At 41.4% G+C, this 20,365-nt stretch overlaps 3 protein-coding genes across 8 annotated transcripts in view; 1 reads left to right on the top strand and 2 right to left on the bottom strand.

Annotated features, from left to right (window-relative positions):
- The window catches only part of PRORP (protein only RNase P catalytic subunit), a 61,688-nt gene extending 60,961 nt beyond the window's left edge, over positions 1-727 (bottom strand). For 2 of the 3 annotated variants that reach the window (XM_068946438.1, XM_068946439.1), the window contains exon 1: positions 591-727. The gene's annotated coding sequence lies outside the window, so the exon portion shown is untranslated. Of the gene's footprint in view, positions 1-351; positions 464-590 lie in introns of those variants that run through there. The other variant, XM_068946441.1, reaches the window with a different exon arrangement.
- PPP2R3C (protein phosphatase 2 regulatory subunit B''gamma) lies at positions 455-18,646 on the top strand. 4 transcript variants are annotated; one of them, XM_068946449.1, is made up of 13 exons: positions 455-724; positions 2,233-2,360; positions 3,519-3,623; positions 4,206-4,318; positions 4,825-4,922; positions 7,607-7,677; positions 8,344-8,476; positions 9,561-9,616; positions 9,690-9,765; positions 10,380-10,516; positions 12,549-12,686; positions 15,878-15,937; positions 16,654-17,112. In XM_068946449.1, exons 2-13 carry the CDS (start codon positions 2,268-2,270, stop codon positions 16,840-16,842), a joined length of 1,269 nt encoding a protein of 422 aa, XP_068802550.1. In that variant the 5' UTR covers positions 455-724; positions 2,233-2,267; the 3' UTR covers positions 16,843-17,112. The 4 variants fall into 4 exon arrangements, with proteins under 4 accessions (XP_068802550.1, XP_068802548.1, XP_068802549.1 ...); XM_068946447.1 differs by lacking the exon at positions 455-724 and adding an exon at positions 879-1,074 and having other exon boundaries at positions 16,654-18,646; XM_068946448.1 differs by lacking the exon at positions 455-724 and adding an exon at positions 910-1,074 and having other exon boundaries at positions 4,236-4,318.
- Positions 18,599-20,365, bottom strand: part of SRP54 (signal recognition particle 54) — a 36,030-nt gene continuing 34,263 nt past the window's right edge. Inside the window, exon 17 of the mRNA XM_068946446.1 lies at positions 18,599-20,183. Coding sequence (XP_068802547.1) covers positions 19,971-20,183 — 213 coding nt within the window. The 3' untranslated portion in view covers positions 18,599-19,970. The remainder of the gene's footprint in view (positions 20,184-20,365) is intronic.

Below are 20,365 nucleotides of genomic sequence, written 5' to 3'. Positions count from 1 at the left end.
CGCTAGCCAACGCAAAAGCCATGTTTATCGAGACAATTTTAGGTTAGGAATCCAAGTGCTGGTAACAGACTCCCAACACGGGAATCCTGCATTAGTTCCCTCACGCCTTTTAACCCATGACAAACTTCAGCTCAGCTGGTGCCCCCCGTTACACACTGTGGGTAACATCGCTGCCACGGCGGGAGGGCAGCACCGCCTGCGGTAGCCGCAAGCGCACGCCCCAGGCGGACGCTGCCTCGGGAAGGCTCAGGACGGTGCGCGGCCACGGCGGCAGCGCCCGACGCCGCCCCCGCTCGAGCCAGGCCCCGGGCACAGCGAACACGGAGGCCCCCGCTCGGCGCCGGCACCCACCGGGGGGCCCGCGCCAGCACAGGGCGAGGGCGAGGGCACGGGCGCGGGCAGGCTCCCCTTCCCCTAGGAACTAAAGCTCCCGGCGTGCAGCGCGCCCGCCGCCGGGCCGCGCGTTGCATGCTGGGAGACGCAGCTCCTCCTGCTTCCTCTTCCCTCCCCCCCACCCCGGGCCCCGCATCAAGGCAAAAAGCGCTGTCCCCGACTGGGCTGCGCCGTCACCTCTCCGCGGACGGACCCACCTCGAACAGTGCGCGGCAGCCATGGGTACCTCGGCACTACAACATCCCAGCAGGGTGGGGCTTAAGGTGGCGGCAGCCATGCGACTGACAGGGCACTAACCGCCACCCAGACCGGAACTGCTTCCCGAGCACGGGTGCGTTGGACTTTGAGCCAATCAGAGATTAATGGGTGGGGCGTGTTGGGCCACACGTGATCCCACATACCCAATCAGAGAAGGGCACAGCACGCTACCCGGTAGCGGGTTGTACTGCCATATCAGTTATGGGCACAATGCTTCGGGAGGGGGTGGGGGTTACGCGGGCACAGTCATGCAATGCGCATGCGCCGAGGACTGGCAGGCTGGGTCACAGGTCTTGCCCTCTTGCGGGGTCGTGCCGGTCACGTGGCCCCGGCGCGAGTAGCCCGGATGTGCGGGGCCGGCGGCCGCGGCGGACATGGACTGGAAGCGGAGCCTGAGGGGTCGCCTGGCCGCCCGCAGCGCCCGTGAGTGTCGCGGGCCCGGGCAGCAGGGAGCCGGGCCGGCCCGGGCGGGGGCAGCGCCTGGCGCCGCGGCAGGCACGGGCCCCGGCCCAGTCTCTCCTTCACGGCGCGGAGCTCCGCCCCTCCCTGCCCGTCGCTCCTCGCCGCGCCTTAACGGCCGCCGCGGGGCGTTGGAGCCGCCAGCGGCCGCTGGGGGGCGGCGGCGGGGCGGGGAGAGGAGGGGGCGCTCCCGCCGGCGTCCGCCGCCCGCGGGCTCCGTCCCCCTGGCGGCAAGCCCGCGATGCGCTGTCGACCAGCCGCGCGGGGGGCTTTGGCGTCGCCTGGGAGCGTGCTTAAAGGCGAGGGGCTTGTCGGCGAGCCCCGCTCGGCGCCCCCCGCGGGGGTGCCCTGGGAGCTGCGCGCCGCCGCCCCGCACGGCGGGACAGGCGCGGGCGAGTCCTTCGCTGATGCAAGCCTTAAGCCTTGGCCGGTCGTTTTAGTTCAGCGAGCGTCGAATGTCGCGTTGATGAGAAGACAAAGCAGCTTTGACTCACTTTGTAGAGAAACAAATATGAGCCTCTGTTCTAGAGGTTAGCGTTAACAAGGCTCCAGGCTGAGGAGCACGGCAGAGCTTGTGTAGCCGTGTAGAAATGGGTCTTGCGAAGGCTGGTTTATCTCTAGTACATACCTGTTATGTCTTTGGCTGGTAACTCTTGATTCTTAAATGAATGCACGAAGAACTCTCCTAAGATTAAGAGCATGGTCATATGCCTGCAAGACTGAAAGGTGATATGCTGTTACTGCTTGTAGTAAGCAGTCTTAAAAATGATTAAAAAAAAAAAAAGCACCTTTGAAAAGCAAGACTGTTGCTGCTTTGTCAGTCATAACCACCTTTGTGTCCTTACCACATAACCATATCGTATCAGGTATGTGCAGTTACTAGAAAATGTACTTTGCCGATATTTGAGTAGAACAGATGTATAACATGTTCAGTGTACATGTTTAATTTATGTGATAGGCATGTGCTTCATTTACTTTCATCTGAGTTCCTCATAATAACTGTGTTATTAAACAGCATGGTTGTAGAAAACTCAAGGTCAATTCCTTTTTTCAAGCTCTTAGTTACATTGAAATGCTGTATATTTGGAGTACAGTATGAAAATTCTCTTTTGTATTAATCAGCCAAAAAGAGTGAGCAAGAGCTGAAGGATGAAGAAATGGAATTGTTCACAAAATACTACATGGAATGGAAAGGAGGAAGAAAAAGTGGCAATACATCATATACGAACATACCACGGTTTTACTACAGGGTAAGTGAGGTATCCGGTTAATACTTAAACCAGAGACTACTCTGCGTTATAAAGGGAAATTATGCATATTCAAAGGGGTCTTTCAGCCCCAGTATCTTAAGTAGATCCAGATCTGGAAAAATGTGGGTTATTAAGCCTACAGTGTGGGTTGCTAAACCACAGTCTGCAGTTGTGGATTTCAGCAATTTAAAATAATTAATTGCTAAGCATCCTATAAAAGGCCATGAAATAGCTTGCTAATGCTACTATTAACAGGAAGTAGGCTTGGCTGTTGAATAAAATGATAAAGTCCTCGTTCAGAGAAATTTGCTTCTTGTTTTACCTAATTTTTGATATACCAGTGTTATAAAATACACATCCTCCTATTCCTGCTTAGGCACAGTGGTATTCATGAAGAGAGTATGTTGTTGATCTGGCAGACTAAAGACAGAGCTGCTGCTTGCATCATCCAGCAGAAATGGAACAAGAGCACAAGTCTGACATTTTGGTATTGTTACCATTTGTCAACACAACTGCTCAACTACTGTGTAACCTCTGTGTAAGGATATTCCTTAGGAACGTGAAATTCTCAAATGCCTTTGTTTCAGTTGCTGAATATGCATGCAACCATTCAAATTCTGGTAGTGCTGTGCAGCTTCTCGTGTAAACATCAGCAGAACTTTCATAGTAGGCATCCTCCCATCCATCCTGCTTGCCAACTCTCATTGTTCTCGTCTGGTAGACGATCTTGTCTAGTAGGTGGTCTCATCTTTGAGATTCAGGGCTACCATGAAATAGAAGGCACTCCTCTCTCTTCTGACTAATAGCACAGTACTAAAGTCTTCTATGTGGGAGCCCTCCTGTCGGGCAGCTGTGGAAAAGAGCTTACTAGGTGGGTTATCAGGTGTGCGGTAGGTCTTTTTCAGTTTCTCATGTCAAAGATGTCCTGCTTTAAATATCTCTTTCAATATTAAAATAATCTGAGACAGCATGCAAGTGATATTTCTCTATCCAGAAGAAGCAGATACCACACAGCATTCTGGTAGATATTTCAATATTTTCTGTGGAGTGGAACAGCATCAGAAGATTTGAGTCAGGTCTAATTAAGAATACTTGCTAGCTCTCTAGTTTTTGAATACTACTTCTGTACAGAAAACTCAAATGCCACAATGTTTCTAGCTGCCAGCTGAAGATGAAGTCTTGCTTCAGAAATTAAGAGAAGAATCTAGAGCAGTCTTTCTGCAAAGAAAAAGTAGAGAACTGTTGGATAATGAAGAGCTTCAGGTAAGGAAATATTTTCTGTATGTTTTGAATGGCTTTTGACAGAATTCCTCTGTCTACAGAGTTTTATCCTCTTCTGTCCGTCCGCAGAATCTTCTGGTGCAGTTTGTAAGGTGCTTTGTACCTGGGCGAGTTGGCTTGTTGTGAAGTACTGGCCAAAGCCTAAGTGCTGCGTAGTCTTAAGCTGGTAACCAAAGTGTAAGACTTGGATGTTATGGTGTACATGAGATCTAAATCAATGGCTTCTAGTCTTCCAGTGTATTCCAACAATTTCCCTAGTGACCCAGAAGAAGAAATAGGTCCTTTTTACATACCATTAAGAGAAACTCCAAGGATGGTTGTGTTTACTGTAGTGCTAAGACAAGAGGATGTGGCCCTAGAAATCCTAGTAACACATACAGGTGTGTATAAAACCAGTTCGGAGTAGTGGAAATACTGATTGCTTGCTTTTCTGGCTGAACTGACGTTGTGTTCTGCTTACCTGAGATAACCCTACAGTAAAAATGTGTTCTTGTATACACTGTCTTAAGCACATTGACATCTAGAGAGAGATACCTTCTTAACCAGATATAAATGCCTTTTAAGAATCTCTGGTTTCTCCTGGACAAACATCAGACGTCACCAATGATTGGAGAAGAAGCAATGATCAACTATGAGAACTTCTTGAAAGTTGGTGAAAAAGCTGGTCCCAAGTGCAAGTAAGGCTTCCCTCTCTTGTCTGTGCTTATTGTGGCTAAATCTAAGTGGTGCCATAGCTTTTGATTACTAAAGTAGATAGAAGGAGCTCAATGGTGAGGGAAATAACGTTCATAAAGTTGTTGATGAACTTGTTGCTCTGCATCCTTGCAAAGGTGTATTGTCGCACATCCTTGTAGGAACCTCTGATAGAGATGCCTGTAAAAGGGGGTACTGCAGCCTTTTGAAGAAGAAATCCTAATGAGCATTAGCATTTTCATGGTGCCAGAGTGGTCAGTAAACCAGCTTTCCCTGGCATCTTCAGATGGATAAATTTCTGGATGTGGATGTGTACATCATACAATGAATAGTCCTTCCTTACTGTCCTGTTAGAAGCTGCTTGTGCACATAGCTTTGTGATTGAGTTTTGGGCGGAAGCAGATTTGTACTGTTGGTTCTGTTTATGCATTTATCAGTGTAGAAGAATTGTGTTGTGTTTTCTTTTTTTTTTTTTTTTTCTGTTTTACAGGCAGTTCTTCACAGCTAAGATCTTTGCTAAATTACTGCATAACGATCCTTATGGGAGGGTATCTATCATGCAGTTTTTCAACTATGTCATGCGAAAAGGTTAGTTGATGCTTCCTCCGTGTTAGAGTTGTTTTATTTTCAAGGCTATTTTAAGCGTTGTAATTACTTGCTGTTCTCTTTTTTTTCCCCCACTTTACAGAATGTTATTATCTATATTTTATAACTTTACTTGTCAAATACATAAGTATATTCTTGAGTTAAATACTTGATCGTGTGTTTGTCGCTATAGCCTTGTCATGTGTTCAGCTATTTTTCCTTATAAATTAATGACTGGTGCTGAAAAATAGAATGGCTTGTTTATCTGTATTAGAACATATTTAAAAAGATAAGGCTGAGCAGCAGAAAGGAAGGCTGGCTGCCTTATTGCCTTATTGTAGCTACTGTGTTCTCAGGTCAGGTAGAGCCTTCAGAAGGGGAGGGTGGCACTCTTGCCTAGAGCAGCTGAGCTTGTTTGACTTGGAAAATCTCGTGGAGCAGGGATGAAGGGAACAAGAGATGAGAGAGGTACTGGGTAGGAGACCTGGTGAGTAGAAAGTGCAAAGTATGCAATTCCTGGAAGGAGTAGTAGACCTACTTGCAAAAAAACAGCAGGTTCAAAAGCTGCAGCATGGAAGGAGGCTTCCTGTGAAGAAGAAATCTTTGAAAATCACATGCATTTCAAAAAGACCTACCCGGAAGGACAAAACAAAGATTATTTCAGAGGTCTTAAAACTTTTGGGTGAAACAAATGAAATTTAGTCTTGTGTATCCAAGGCAATACCTTTTCTTCTATTCTTATTAATTTTCTGCTAAAAAATAAAACAAACTTAATGCAGAAGACTTTTGGCTTTTAGAATGTCCCGTCTTGATATGATTTCATTTTCAGACTTTGGCCAGGCAACACAAGGTCCCATCACAGTATTTGTTGGCAAGTCCCATTTGAGCCAGTTGAATGAGGATCCTTTTATTCCCCTAGCTTTCAGCATTGCCAAGTAAAATTCGCCCAGTAGCATGTCTGTGCAGTAGCCAAGATCACTTCTATTGTCTGTTGTACAGATGCATTTTTTTCTGTGAGCACTAAAGACCAGACCAGCAACTGTTAAAGGAAAAAAGAGGCTTAAATTTCTGTAGGAACTTTGAGTTAGTAGTTTAGAGTGGAATTACTAATTCCATCTTTATTTATTGCTAAATATCCCTCAGTGTGGTGCTGAAAGGACAGGAAAGCGGCAGGTGATGGAGGGAGTCATTCCACAGCTGCTTAACCTGATCTACGTCTGGGCAGTGTAGCCCCACGTTTTGCCTTAAGCTGATGGAGCTCACATAGCTGAGGGGTCAGCCTCCAGAGAGAGTGATGCTGCTGCAGGGAAAGGGCTAAACCAGCCTGAGCTTAAATCATCTTAAACTGTTGTGCCTCAGATGCCTTATGGTATTTTTAAGCAATTTAGCAATTTTTTCTTTTATATGTTCATTATAATTTTATGGATAGCTGCATGCAGTCACATACTTGTCCCAAGTGCATAGTTTTCTGTCTTTCTTCCTCTTGCCTCCAGCTGATAGATTTCTTGCAGTCTCTGGATTACAGCCTCCTCTGTCTGCCTTCACAATATACCTAGCCCTTTTGAGAGGGGCCAAGAGAGCGGCAAAGTTAATGGTGAAGTGTTCCCCAAAGCACCACTGTGTCTGCTTCCAATGACATTTCCCCTTCAGGAGGAAAGGTGGTTGAGTCTGATAGCTTTGCCCACACAAGTAAAGCCTAGTAAAAGTGCCTTGGCTCACTTCAGAGTGTCTGATGCACTTTTCTTTAAACTCAAGCCGACGAAGAAACAGCCTTGCCCTGCAACGTTTACTCTGTTGTTCTTGAGTAGTGCTTAACCTGCCTTGACCAATACTTACCCAGAAGGGAAGAATGTTGGTATGAAGTTCAGCTCCTGGGTTTTGCAGGAGGAGTTTTAAATTGCTTCTTCACTGAAGTGCAAGTTAAATTTAACGTGGGGTGTAAATATTGCTTTTCTATGCCTAATCTGTACTCTGTCTCTCTTACTGTGCTCTAACACGAGCAGAGTGATGGAAGATGATACCTTCAGAGTTGGAACCATGAAGGTTCCCCTGGCCTATTTCTTGCAGTTGCTGCCGCTCTAAAGCGCATTGTCCTGTGTATTGTCTGATTACTGCACATTCTCAGTACAAAAGCAGATGCTTGTACTGCTCCAATTCTACTATTGTGACTCAGGGCTCTTGAGTGTAGCTGCAGTGCCTCATGTTGTAGAAGGGGCTGTAGCAACCTGTGACAAGCAACCTGAATATCACATCATAGAGCTGTCTCAAATGCAGTGAAAACTCGCTGATACGCATCTGTCTAGTTCAGAGAGAGAGAGAGAGAGAACAAACCCATTTGATTCAATGCACCAGGCAGGATGTGGCACTTGCTCAAGTATTTCTCATGACTAGTTATTATAAGACAGTTCTGCCTGCAGTACACTACGTATGTGGCTCTTACAAACTTAGAGGGTGAACTGTGGTTTTTAAGCAGATTTGGTACCTATCTTGACTCTGTTTAAGTCTTAGAAAATCAAGAAATACAAGCAGGCACTTAATATCTGAGAGTGCCATGTGTCCTTTATAATAACTTTAAATTTTGTTGAGGCGTCTAAAAATGTGAGGGAGGGGGCGGAGGTATACCCTAGGTTTTTTTACACTGTGATTCTATTTTCTCTCTCTCTCTTTTTTTATTTATTTATTTACAGTATGGCTTCATCAGACGAGAATAGGTCTCAGTTTATATGATGTGGCAGGACAGGGCTACCTCAGAGAATCAGTAAGTAATCCTTGATGAATTTAACATCTGTCTTTACTCAGGTGATGAAGTATAAGAAGGGTTCTGGTTTTATTCCAGTTTTACACTGCAAAGGCCAAATCATAATCTAGATTTGGGGAGAGCAAATTTGTTTGGATAAACGGCAATCTGTTTATGTTAGAGATTTTCTGGTGAGGCTGCTGCTAGCTGTAGCAACACATGGGTAGTTCTCTGAAAAGGAGATTGAAAAAGATATCAAGGCTTCACATGATTAACATTTTAATAGATTTAGTAGAATAGAGTAAAAATCAGGAAAAGCATGGCCAGAGCAAGCCTAAAGGAATAAGCTATTTTCTTATTCTAATAGAAGTTTAATATTAACAAGTAAATAGGACGACTCCATCTAAAAGGTCTATTAAAGAATATTCAGCAATAGGATAACCTAATTATGAGTTATGCATTGGGTTTTTTGGCATTCTGCTCTCCTGCCTGCCCTCTTCCTCTTTCCCGCATTGTTGCGGGACTGAATTTTTAACAAATAATACTTGAAAAGTATTATTGAAAAGTGCTGAAGTACTGAAAAGTACTTGAAAGTCAAGAGTGGAGTATAAAGAACAAATGCAGTTTAAACAAGTAGTTGTGTTTAAAGTTTCTGTGCATATGTTCTTTTCTTTCTTAATTCTATAGGATTTAGAAAACTATATTTTGGAACTCATCCCTACTTTGCCACAGCTGGATGGTTTAGAAAAGTCTTTTTACTCCTTCTATGTCTGCACAGCAGTTAGAAAATTCTTCTTCTTTCTAGATCCTCTCAGAACTGGTAGGTCCATGTTTTCAAAATTTTAAATATGTGGAAATATTGTCACTTCTAAAATGATTGCACTGAGGCTGTTTGCACCTATTTGAAGCTTAATCTCTACAGAAGACCATGAGCCCCTACGTGGGTCTGATCATCTACTTGCATAGCTAATGAGTTTTAGTGAAATGTCCCTCCATTGTGGTACTGGTACTCTAGAGTTATTTCACTGAAATTAACAAATAAGGTGATATCTCATCATAATGTAGAGAAAACTGGGTGTAACAACTACTAGCTCGGAACTGCTTGGCAGAACATCAGCAGAGCTGCGCAAATGCTCAAGAAGGCTTATTAAGATGTGCTTCTCCTGTGATGAGATTTCTGTACGCTACATATGCTCATGAGAAAAGGTTTTCAGTTATGACAGCTAATCCTGTTATTACAGTTATAGCTCACTTGGGCAACGGTGTGCTTTCTCCCATGCCCTTGAATTAAGTTAGTCACAAACTACATGCCCTTTCAAGATCTAGCTGTGCTAGCTGAAGCTGTCGGAGCTCTGTGGGCAGTAGACTCTGGCAGAAGTAGTTACAAACATGTAGAGAGTGTATATGTGAAATTATACTGTCATTATTTTTCATGACCATTTGCACAGCAAATATTTGCAACCAACAGAAGTTCATTCTGCCCCTTAGCTTTGACAAGTCTGTAGTTTCTGAAGGTGTACAGTATCACATCACCTAAGAGATGATACTAGTCCGATAAGAGTCCGATAAGAGCATGTATTTTCTCTGAATTTATTTTACGTTTCGAGTTGATGTTGAACACTCATTTGTTTTCTATCTAGTTACCTTGGAACTTTAAATGCCAGAAAACTCCTCTTCTACCAATATCGGGCTTGTTTTGTTGTTGAGTCATTTAAAAGGTATATTTATTTTATCTTTTAAATGACAACCTTATCCTTGACTTTACAAGTTGCTTAATAGAAAAGTATTTCTGCTCAGAGTACCTCTTGCTTAAGTAGAGCCACCTTAGTGAGCAGAGCTAGATGGATATGTCACCCAGCAGCACTGGGTGACTGCTATAATATACTTTCTTTTTCTTCCTGCAGGCAAGATAAAGATACAGGATATTTTAGCTTGCAGCTTCCTAGATGACTTGTTGGAGGTAAGCTCTTGTAGCATATACTGTTGTATTTTAGTTTACTCTTCCTGAATTATAACTTTTATGTTTCACTTAGTTAAGGGATGAAGAACTTTCTAAAGAAAGTCAAGAAACAAACTGGTTTTCTGCTCCTTCTGCGTTAAGAGTTTATGGTAGGTTCCTTTATATGTGACCATTTATTTTCTCTACCTTGTATGACTTAGCCACGTTCTTAGCGTTATTTTTCCTCTGTTATTGCCTCTTCAAATCCTGCTGATATCTTGTCTTTTCAACTCTTCCAGACATACCATCAGCCCATCTTCCTGACTTTCTTTTACGGTTTTTGTTCTCTTTTCCTCTGTCTACTGTCACATTGTGTTCCTTGCATTCCTCTGTACCTTGTGTTTTGACTGCTGTATTCATGCTTTTGCCTCACCTCTGGCTCTTTTTTTACAGCAAATATCTGTTTAAGATGTTAGCTTTTCCTTTAAAGCCAACACTTAAGTCATCCATTCCTTCCTGTGTGTAGTCAGCCTTTACTTTTGAGCCATCACCTTTAAGCAGAGCTATTAGCACCTCATTACAGGAACTCCCCTCCCCTGTGTTCTGTGCTCATTTATGGTGCTCTGTGAATATTCTTATCGATATAGAATATTCCCACTTAATAATTTAAATCACAAAGCTGGTTCAGTTAAAGGTTAAATATGCGCTAAACATTTTCCTCCGGTTGAACAGTTCTTTGCTGATGTAAGGATGTTATGTTTTGGCCTCTTTATCCCCTCCTTAGGCCAGTACTTAAACCTTGATAAAGATCACAACGGCATGCTCAGCAAAGAAGAGCTGTCCCGCTATGGAACAGGGACTCTGACCAACATATTCTTGGATCGTGTCTTCCAGGAGTGCTTAACTTACGATGGAGAAATGGTAATCGCGTATATTTACTCTATGCCCAATTTAAAAGCATCTGCTTATCGGTATGCAAAATGTCTCATAATCGGTATCTTTAAAATAAATAGTAGCTGGATGTAAAGTAATTTTTGTTTCTCATTGTGTGAGTAAATAACAGCATAGCAGATTAGAAAACTAATTTTCTGATGTCAGGATGATCGTGGTGTGGCTGAAAGACAGGAGGTGCTTTTTTTTTGAAAAGCAGAGGTGCTGTAAAATCCATATAATGTAGGATAAAGTTTCTCTTCCGTTTGTACATTCAGTAATGCAAAGTGTGTGTTGATAAAATGTGTAGATATAGCAATGCTTTCTAATGACATTTAATTCTTTCGTTAGAGAGCCAAAGAGAAGTGGAGCATCTTAAGAGTAACCCAACAGTTAGCTAACCTGTATATTTCATCATGAAGACAATGGTAATTTTATTGTAGGCTATTGGTGGCTGTAAACAATGGGAAATCTAACCTGAAATTAAGAGCTAAAATCAAAACTCACACTGTTTATTTTGAAAGCTTTCCTTAGTCTATCACTACTTTTAGTATCTGCATTCACAGGACTTGCCTCTAAAAGTGGTAAATGACAAATTCACTGCGCAGTTCTTCTGTATTACTTATCTTAGCAGTGTTTCATAGAATTACAGAATCATTGTGGTTGGAGGGGACCTCTGGAGATCATCTAAGCCAGCCCCCATGCTTAAACGGGGTCAACAAGAACAGGTTCCTCAAATGGCCTTGTCCAGCTGAGTTTTGAATATTTCCACCTCTCTGGACGATCCGTTTCAGTGTTTGAATGCCCTCACAGTGTAAAAAAAAAAAAAAAAAAAAATACAAAAATTAAAAAAAAGTTTTCTTATGTATAAATGGAATTTTCTTTATTTCAACTTGTGCCCATTGTCTCTTGTCCTCTCACGGGGTAGCACCAAGAAGAATCTGGCTCTCTTCTGTACTATCCCCCTTTCAGGTATTTATGCACAATGATGACATCTTCCCTGAGCCTTCTTTTCTTGAGACAAAGATGTTGGTGATTTAAACAATCCCAACTCTTTCATCCTCTCCTTGTATGACAGCTGCTCCAGTCCCTTAATCATCCTTTGCTGGACTCGCTGCAGTATGTCCATGTCTCTCTTGTGCCGGGGAGCCCATAACTGGACCCAGCACTCCAGATGTGGCCTTACCAAGGCTGAGTAGAGGTGAAGGATCACCTCCCTCAACCTGCTGGGTGACACTTGCTCTAGCCAGGACGCTCTTGGCCGCCGTTGCTGCAAGGGCACGTTGCTGGCTCACATTCAGTTTGCTGTCCACCAGGACCCCCAGGTCCTTTTCTGCAAAGTTGCTCTTCAGCTCGTTGGTCCCCATCCTGTGCATGGGGTTATTCCTCCCCAGGTGTAGGACTTTGCTCTTCCCTTTGTAGGACTTTGAGGTTCCTGTCTGCCCATTTCTCCAGCTTGTTGAGGTCCCTCTGAATGGCAGCACAAAGATCTGGTGTTTAAGGTAGATAAGGTTGTTGCATATATAGGACCGTAGCATTTCTGTTAATTGTCACAGGTTGCAATATGTTTTGCCAAATTAGCAACTCTTAGCTAAGAATTATGTACTTTAATTGGTCATACAGTTCACTCTCAGATAACAGTGACCTTACTTATACTGCGCATTTATAATTTGTTGTAATGAAAACTGTTATATAGCTTTCCTTCACTAGTTGGGTATGCTAAGCAGGCTAAGGATATAATAAACAAGCATTGTTTAAAAATATATATAGCCTGTTGAATTTGGATTTCTACTTGGAAACCTAATTTGCATCTAAAATGGCAGTGGATTTGCTATCCTCAGCAGTCAATAGGAAGTAACTTTTCTGTTCACATCAGTGGCAGCAGCCATTTTCTGTTTCATGTTGTCTTTTTCAGAAAACGAACTGCTCCCCTACAATGAAATAGCTGCCAATTACAATGTTCCTGCTTGCAAAATCAATTTAGAAAGAAGACTGTAATAAACATGATTGTATCTACTTTTAGGACTATAAGACCTACCTGGACTTTGTGCTTGCATTAGAAAACAGAAAGGAGCCTGCAGCTCTGCAATATATTTTCAAACTGCTTGATATAGAGAACAAAGGATACCTGAATGTCTTTTCCCTTAATTATTTCTTTAGGGTAAGTCTCTTTATACAGGTAGGCCATTTTCTGTGTTTATGGTGTTATAGCCTGTGTGCTTCTGCATACAGATCTGCGGGAATGGCTTTAAATTACTGGTACCCACTGGGAGGCTAGTGACTACTTCTTAGAAGATTTAAAATATTAAAAAACCTGTACTCCAAAACTTGGAAAGAATTCAAAAGGTATTTTCAATATTTTATTTGCAGTGGAAATTAACTGGTTTGATTTCATTTAGGAAAAATATTTTCTATTGATTTTTTTATTGATTTTTTTTTTTTAATTGAAATTGTCCTGAAATTGCCTGACAATTACCTACTAAAATCTCTTGCGATGGTTCTAATTGGTTATTCCCCAGGCTTTTAGTTTCCGCTGTGATGCTAAAATTCAATATAAGAAATGAAAATACTGAAGTGCAGTGATGGCTCGTACAACTGTGGCATCTTATATTCAGTGTGTCGATTGCAGAAAAGCTTCTTGGATTTTTCTTACTCTATACTTTTATCCATTGCTTCCATAGTTGCCTTCTCTCTCTTATCTATTTATTTATATTGAATGGATACCTCAAATGTGTTGGGTAGGGGGAGGCTGGATAGAGGAATATAATATGATTTTTTTTTTAAAAAAAAAAAAAGTATTTTTGTTGGGGGATGGTTTAGGCTGTGTTCAAGTAATGCATTTTTCATGTTCAAGATCCTTCTTCAGTGGTATTTATTTAGACGCAGGGACAAGCACTTCAGTTTTCTGTATGTGGGTCTTTATACTCTATGTTTAAGAATAAACTATGTCATTGTACTTAGCCCCACGCTGTAAGCATGAAGAACAAATATTTATTTCATTTGACTCTAAGTAAAGCATTCAAGTCTGCTCAATGGCATGATGTTGTATCCTCTTTATTTCTGTATTGTAATAAGTCTCCAGCAAAGCTTTTGGGTAATAGTGACTGCACCCTTATTTTGTGAAAATGGAACTTTTTAATCTGGAAGACCTTCCTTAAAATGGAAAGGGATATCTATAACCCTGCCTTCCTCTCCCCCCTCCCCCTTTTTTTTTTTTCTTTTAGCAGCTTGGAATAATAGAATAACTTAGGTTGAAAGGGACCTTTTGAGGTTCCCTGCTTCTACCATCTACTCAAAGCAGGGCCAGCTTCATGATTAGGTTGGGTTGCTCAGGGCAGTGTCGTAGTGAAATTTCTGTACCTCAGAAGAAGGAGAATCTGAAGTTTCTTTTGGCAATTTGTTCCAGTGTTTGCCCACCCTTCCTGAGAAGTTCTTCCTCCCTTCCTCCCCCACCACAGCAGTTTGTGTCCCTTTCCTCTTGTCCTTTCAGTGCGTGCCTCCAAGAAGAGTCTGGTTGTGTCATCTCTTCAACCACCTGCTAGGTAGTTGAAGGTAGTAACTATGTCCCATCCCCTACCTTTCTCCCCACTCAATATACCCCCTTCTCAAGCCTCTCCTCATAGGTGCTCTGTGCTTCAGCCTCTAACTATCCTGATAGGTCTCTGCTGGACTTACTCTCCTTTGTCGCTGTCTGTTATATACTGGGGAGCCAAAACATGTGAGGGTGCCTCTGGAGAACTGCATCCAAACGTTGAGTAGAGGGGAATAATCACTTCCCTGAACCTGCTAGCTACAATCATGTTGTGCCAATGCAGCCCAGTATGCATCTGCCTTCATCAGTACAGGGGCACCCTGCAGACTCTTGTTCAACTTCTTGTCCACCTTCTTGTCCACCAAGTCCTCCAGCTCCTTTCTTACAAAGTTGCTTCTAGTCAGTTGGCCCCTAGAGTGTGCTGTTTGCATGTCGTTATTCTGTTCCAGGTGCAGGCAGGATTTTGCGTTGGCCTTTGAACTTCATAATGAAGTTAATTTAGTGGTAGTGTAGCTGTGGTGTACATAGAGTATGAAACAGGTGATTGACTTCAGTATTTCAGTTACTGCGTATCTTCATGGGAAACTGTTGGGCCAGGACTTGACAATAGTAAGGATCCTAGCGAAATTAAGCAATTACTCGTCTTCTCTCCTTGCTTCTACAGTCCAGCATTCTTACCACTTCCTCCACTTTACTTGCACAGTAGGACGCACAGAGACTTGGGGCCGTATCAACTGTCAATAACTCTGACTTTAATAACGGATTTTAATTTACAGCTTTATACTTCACAAAAGTATAAATTTTAGTGTTGTCGTAGTACTTGAGAATCTTAATATGAAAGTCAGCCTAACAAGGTAATTGTGCATAAGCTGTCACTTCATGGCCACTTTGTGTGTCTGTTTCCAGTAATATTCTATGCCTTAGGTGTTGAAAGGACTCCTTGACTACAGCAGACAGTTGGTCAGACACCACAATGTGGTCCTCCTCAAACTTTTGGAAATGGAATGTGCTGTGTAAGCCTTTTCTTGAAATTGGAAAAAACGCCTTTTGACTCCCTGAATAACCGCTTTTATGCTAGCGTAAGTGTGGGTGGATCCGCACCTACAGCGACTGTGCTGATACAGCTGTCCTGACAAGGCAGTACAGCCTGTAATAGTGAAACAAACATTTTTGTTCATAGTTGTTTTCTTCAGGCAGAGGCTTGGTGATGCAGCTGTTTAAATAGTATCCCATTGAAAGGGCTAATAATAAGGAATATTTTTACTTTCAATCCAGAAATGACCACTTATGGCACAAACCAGGAACCCTTCCGTAGACAAATGCTCAACGGTATACGTTGTCTTCCTCATGTTACTTGATCAGTCAGAATGCAGGTTCCGTTTTTGAAGTAGCTTCATGTGGAAATAGGCACATTGCTCTGTCTGTTGATTGATCTTTTACCTTCTGTTGTTCCCTAGTCTGTACTTCATGTTTCCTAGGAAGAGTAAACCTTCTGGTCTGAGCATGTATCTTAAGCTTTGAACGTTCAGTGAACCTTCATATCCGTGTGTCTGCAAATCCCATTTGCCAAATGCTTAATATTAATGGTCATAATGAAAGTTTCGTTCTCATCATATTGACTAAGAACTGCAGAGCACATCATTGATTGTGCCTTAACTCGCTCCTGCCTTACTTGTGGAAGAGAAAATTAGTTGCAAGCTCTACCATTGCTCATCCGCAGAGCAATACAGCTTTAGATGCAGAAGCATTTCAAAAAAATTTCATATAACGTGTCCGGATAGTACTGCACTGCCTGTTTCTAACTTTTCTTTTGTTCCTAGGCTATTCAGGAACAAATGAAAATCCACGGACAAGAACCGGTTTCTTTTCAGGATGTCAAGGTTAGTTTTCCTGAAGAGAGTACTACATGAAATATTTGAACAAACATTTCATAATTTTCTTATGTAATATTTTAGTTTCTAAGTTGGGGCATATGTATTTGCAGAATAGTAGGAGTGGTCTGACTTGTCCTTTTCGTAAATTTGAAAATGGCTCTCTTTTCAGGAGTTGCTCTGGAAGAAAATTTTAGTACACAACTGTTCTGATTGATAGTTTCCTTATTAATAGGCAAAGTGTCTATACTGCAGTGCCTTACACTTCTTAAATATATTTGGTGTGTCTATTCTGTAACTCTGGATGATTTGGGTGGGGGTGGCTGCTGACTGAAGAGTATCAATAAAATTTCCTTACTGCCTAGTTAAGTTCAGTAATTCTAGTACTAAAAACGTACAAGGACTTCTATAAAATTTAATTCATATAAATAACTGAGCTTCACGCTGCTATTCGGAGCCCAACAAAACCTCCTCAGAAAAGTAAATTCTTATTCGAGATATGCAGTAGCAGAGCACACTGCTCCTGTCGATCTCTAGCAAATTATTATTCTTTGTATCTAAAAAGATTAGGGACTTACCAGCTTTTTGTAAATTGCTGTGGATGGCACTGTTTACCCAAAGATCATTCAGTGTATGGTATAAAATAGCCACTATTCATTAATATGTAGGTTTGTAGTGTTTTTTTTTTTTTTTCTTCTTCTTCAATTTTGGCTTTTCTTTTATAGGATGAAATCTTTGATATGGTAAAGCCTAAGGATCCTTACAAAATCTCCCTTCAAGACTTAATCAATAGCAGTCAAGGAGACACTGTTACCAGCATTCTAATTGATCTGAATGGGTTCTGGACATACGAGAACAGAGAGGTCCTTGTGGCAAGTGATAATGACAACACTGCTGATGTCGATGATACGTGACTCTGAATATGAGTAGGCTGTAACCATAGAGACATCTTTAACTAATGCATTAACTAACTGTTGGAAGCCAGAAACATGCTACCTGAATCAATGCTTTTTCCATTTTACTTCCTCCCTCCTTCACTCTCCCTCCAGCACATAGTGTAAAATGTGGTACATACAGGGACTTCTGAACTCAAAATAGCAAGTCTTGTTTAAGAGGTAACAATGATCTGTTCTGTGTGTAGTATTTTTTTTTTTTAAATAAATATTTTTGGAGTCATTTAAGTACCAAGAAATGTTCCTCATTTGGATACCCTGTTCTAGAATGTGAATTTGTCCTGAGAGTGAGAATACATTTCTCAAGTATACTCGGCACTGGCCTGTAGCTACTTGGCCAATACCAAGCCTCCCACTTAATTTTGTGTAGCTTCTGGTAATGATGGCTCTGTTGAAGGCTTTTGCCTTTAGAACTGAATGCTTAATAAGAGGTAAATAGTTTTAAGCATTTTCCTTCTGTATACGTCCAGCTGTAAATGCCTGTAACTGAATAATTATCTTTCTTACTTATCCTTTCTATCAGCTCAATAGTTAAGAGGTTCATTGATGGAAATAAAACAGCATCGCTCTAGGTCTGGTTAGAATTAATCTCACCACTTGCATAAAGGCTTTCACCAACTGAACTTAACCTCCTGTGTAAGTACTTTATGTAGTTTAACTTAAATATACAGCTGAGCTACAGCAGTAGTTAAAGCAATAAAACACTTTTTTTACTCTTCAGAAATCTATAACTGTTTCAACCTTCAGATAAAATTACAACAGATGCAGGTGAGAAATAGTTAACCATCATGCACTATTTATTAGTGCCTACCTCATTTAAGGTAGTGCTGAACAAGTCAGGTAACTTCATAAGTACTATGTGAAATTATAGGGGAAGTATAATACATTGAACTTCAGTGCCTGGCTGTGTGACTCAAAGTGAAACAGTGAACAGGCATGTACTCCTGTGTGCAGGCATAAACTTTCAACAACCACACCGGTTTAAAGGAAAAGCCATAGCCAGTTTCCAGTTCAAAAATTATATTCAATATAAAATAACCAGTTAAATGCATTTACAGAAAAATTTAAAGTAACTACTTTCATACAGTTTGCAAAAACAAAAGGAAGAGTTAAGTTAAGGCACAGTGAGTAATAGAGCATTTATACAAAGAAGTTAAAGCCCAAGGCAGTGAGAGCATTCCTTAATGCAACAGCTGGGGGGGGCGGGGGGGGAATCGCAACTGACAATTTTTTGGCAGAAAAGCAAAAACGCATCCTTCAGCGGTAGAGGTTTTACCCTTGAACTACTAGAGGCTTTTTACATTTCACACAGTATAAGAACTCCCAAAACGATGTTTTGCTGTGTACTCCCCAGGTGTTGAACCAAGCTTTTCCTTGTAGATATTCAGGGCTAAGAAAGGATTTTTACACAGCTGTCAGCACCCTCTATATCACAATTCAAAAAGAGGCAAAGAACAGAACAGCAAAACAGACTGAATGGAACAGCTGCCTGAGTCTTCCTCAGAAGATCCTCTGCAGTGCTAGAGTGTTAAGGGCAGAAGAGTGGGGAGAGAGATGATGTACTGCACAGAGGGCTAGTTCACGCAGAAGGTTGGCTGTAATGAAGCTAATTAGAGTCCAATATCCAGTTGTCCTGGCCTGTGTCATTATAACAGGCTCTGGGGTTAGCTGGTGGTGAGACCGAGGCCATGGATTTATAAATGATACCCAATATGAGAGTTCACTGAAGCTTGAATTCTTTTTTTTTTTTTAAAGAAGTTTCAAGGATAGAAGTAATGATTCACATGGTAATTAGTATGGTTTTTCTGCTTATTTATCTACAAGCATTCTGCAAACAAAAGTGATTAGGGCCAAGTTATCTCCCTGCCTTCAACACTGAAATTTGATCACCTTAAACTAAACCATTTCTCTTTTACAGGCTGCAAGTCAGACAACAGTTACTGCAGTAAAATCCATTTAATCAGTAGTTGGGGCTCCTTAAAAGATCTGGAAATAGCTGCATTCTGCTTCCCCAAAAAAGAAAAATTAATATTGGAAAGATACTAAGGCAAAAACTTCCATTAAAAAAAAAAAACAAAGGAAGAGTCTTAAGTTTGGTTTTGTGACTTACAGTTATTAAAATATATTCTGTGCTCTAGGGAAAAAACATTCACAATAGCAAAAGCCTTACTTGTAACCAAACATTAAACAAATAGTCTGTTGAGGTTAATCAAGTATACTGACTCAGGTAATTTAAGTAAAAACCCCACATTTTTAGAGTTGCAGAGTGGTATCATACACAACGTCTAGTGAACTCGGTATAATTTAGCAGATTTCAGTTTACTTTCCAGAACCATTCAGAGCTTGTGAGGAAATATTTAAACAGGTAGGTCTTTATTAAAGTCTTACAAATAGAGCAAGAACATCTTAAAACACTGATGCTAGTTCTGTAGTTTGCTACAGCACTGAATGGAACAGCTGAGCACTGTTAACGTCTGGGAGTGCTCGATCTAGTTAGTTACTAAGTTCTTAAGGGTGTTTATAGCCTCCTTTAAAATAAAAAAAGTAAAGGCTTTCGGTGGGCTCTCAAACTTAGTTAACCTTAAAAGCTTGTGACAAACAACAACAAGGAAAAAAAAATACATGCATACAGTAGTGACAATAAATAGGGCATTCTGGAAGCTATTATGATGATTTGTGAGTTACAGGAAAAGGATTCCTATTAATCTATTCACAGAGAGCCAAGTTCCAAACAATGTGCAAATCAAAAACAGGTATTTAAAAGTAGAAAACAGCACTGCGTCTGCAATCCACAAGTGTCAGAGATAGAGTTCTACTTGCTTTACACAGAAATTGGCTAGCAGATTCAATTTAGACCAAATCTCTTAGTAGTGCAATTCTGATTTCAACAGAAGTGCCAATTTGGCAGAATACCTCAGCCTTTATTAGGCAGATGGACCAAAAAGACATCACCTAGCTCTCTCCTGATCAATAAGAATGCTGAAAATCGTATTTTCACTGAAAAAGTACAAATCTGTCTTTCCTGCTTCTTACAGCCAGATTGTGACACCTGACACTTCCTATTTCCAGTATTATACAGAGCTTTATGCTTAGGTAGGGACAGGAACTACATCTTGTTTATTTTCCACAACAGACTGGCAGTCTCCTTCAGTTTCAAAGTTTAAATTCACAAATGAACTACATGTTGTTGCTTCAGGCTGGTCTATCCGGACAGGAGCTTCAGCCTGTGGCTTGTTCTGCTGCTCCTGATGCTGTCTTTCTGCTTCTTCTGACATTTTGTTTTCCTGTTCCTCCTCTTCCTCCTTTAAAAAAAAGGGAGGGAGAGGAAGAGAGAGAGAGAGAGATTTCACAAGCTTTTGAATTCAAAATGAATCATACAAGAGAAGTAAATATAAAAATGGCTGGGTCCTAACCACTGTTAAGACTGATGATCTGGTAAGAAAATGCTGACAGATAAGCCAACATAAAATATGCATCAAATCAA

This window comes from Struthio camelus, chromosome 5 (assembly GCF_040807025.1).
Source record: "Struthio camelus isolate bStrCam1 chromosome 5, bStrCam1.hap1, whole genome shotgun sequence".
Classification (NCBI taxonomy): domain Eukaryota; kingdom Metazoa; phylum Chordata; class Aves; order Struthioniformes; family Struthionidae; genus Struthio; species Struthio camelus.
Note: the sequence above shows the minus strand (reverse complement) of the source record. Positions and strands in the feature narration are given on the sequence as shown.

Bases quoted from the DNA above. Each gene is read 5' to 3' on its own strand.
- PPP2R3C (XM_068946447.1), top strand. From the start codon at position 1,026: ATGGACTGGAAGCGGAGCCTGAGGGGTCGCCTGGCCGCCCGCAGCGCC. The intron at 2,361-3,518 runs GTAAGTGAGGTA...CAATGTTTCTAG, and splicing joins TACCACGGTTTTACTACAGG to CTGCCAGCTGAAGATGAAGT. The intron at 15,938-16,653 runs GTTAGTTTTCCT...TTTCTTTTATAG, and splicing joins TTTCTTTTCAGGATGTCAAG to GATGAAATCTTTGATATGGT.